General features: G+C 56.5%; 1 protein-coding gene across 2 annotated transcripts in view; it reads right to left on the reverse strand.

Annotated features, from left to right (window-relative positions):
• The window catches only part of RPAP2 (RNA polymerase II associated protein 2), a 38,937-nt gene extending 38,153 nt beyond the window's left edge, over window positions 1–784 (reverse strand). For both annotated transcript variants that reach the window (XM_034064260.1, XM_034064261.1), the window contains exon 1: window positions 720–784. In XM_034064260.1, coding sequence (XP_033920151.1) covers window positions 720–780 — 61 coding nt within the window. In that variant the 5' untranslated portion in view covers window positions 781–784. The remainder of the gene's footprint in view (window positions 1–719) is intronic.
• Between the last annotated feature and the right edge of the window lie 129 nt (window positions 785–913).

Consider the following 913-nt stretch of genomic DNA (forward strand, 5'->3'; position numbering starts at 1 on the left):
TACAATCATAGAATGGTTTGGGTTGGAAGGCACCTTCCATGCTCACCTATTATAACTTCCCCTGCAATGTGCAGGGACATCCGCAGCTAGAGCAAGTTGCCCAGAACCACATCCAGTCTGGTCTTGAATGTCTCCAAGGATGGAACACCCACCACCTCTCTGGGTAACGCATGCCATTATTTTACCACCCTCAGTGTAAAACATTTCTTCCCCAAATCCAGCCTAAATCTCTCCTCTTTCAGTTTAAAACCATCACCCCTTCTTCTATTGCAACAGGTGCTGCTAAAAAGTCTCCCCCACCTTTATAGGCTCCTTTTAAGAACTGAAAGGCCGCAATTAGGTCTCCCCGAAGTCTTCTCTAAACTGAACAATCCCAAGTTTATCAGCCTTTCCTCACAGAAGTGCTCCAGCTCTCTAATGATTTTTATGACCCTCTCCTGGCCCCCTCTCCAACAGGTCCATGTCTTTCCTGCACTGAGGACTCCAGAGCTGGACGCAGTACTCCAGGTAGGGTCCCAAACGGGCTGTTATCCTTGGAATACGCCGTTTCCCGACAGGCTGCACCACCATCGGGCCCTAGGGGACAGCGGGGTGTCTGACACCCATCACTCCGCCCGCCGCCGAGCCCGCCCAGGCAGTCCCCCAAGTATAGCAAGCTGTGTGCGCCCCTAAAGGCAAATCCCAAAGCACCGGGATGGAAGTGCGAACCCGAAGCCTACCTTCACGCCGCCGGCTGACCTTCCCCTTCTTGCTGCTCCGCGACAACCCGGCCGCCATCATCGCGCCTGCCCGCTCCCTCCTTCATTCCCGCCCTCTGACCTTTCACCCGGAGGCGGAGCCGCCATCGCGGCGTGGCGCGGGCCGGGCGCAGCGGGAGGTGGTGGCTGTGGAGCTGTGTGTGCGGGCGGTAGGT

Source organism: Melopsittacus undulatus, chromosome 6 (assembly GCF_012275295.1).
Source record: "Melopsittacus undulatus isolate bMelUnd1 chromosome 6, bMelUnd1.mat.Z, whole genome shotgun sequence".
Taxonomy (NCBI): domain Eukaryota; kingdom Metazoa; phylum Chordata; class Aves; order Psittaciformes; family Psittaculidae; genus Melopsittacus; species Melopsittacus undulatus.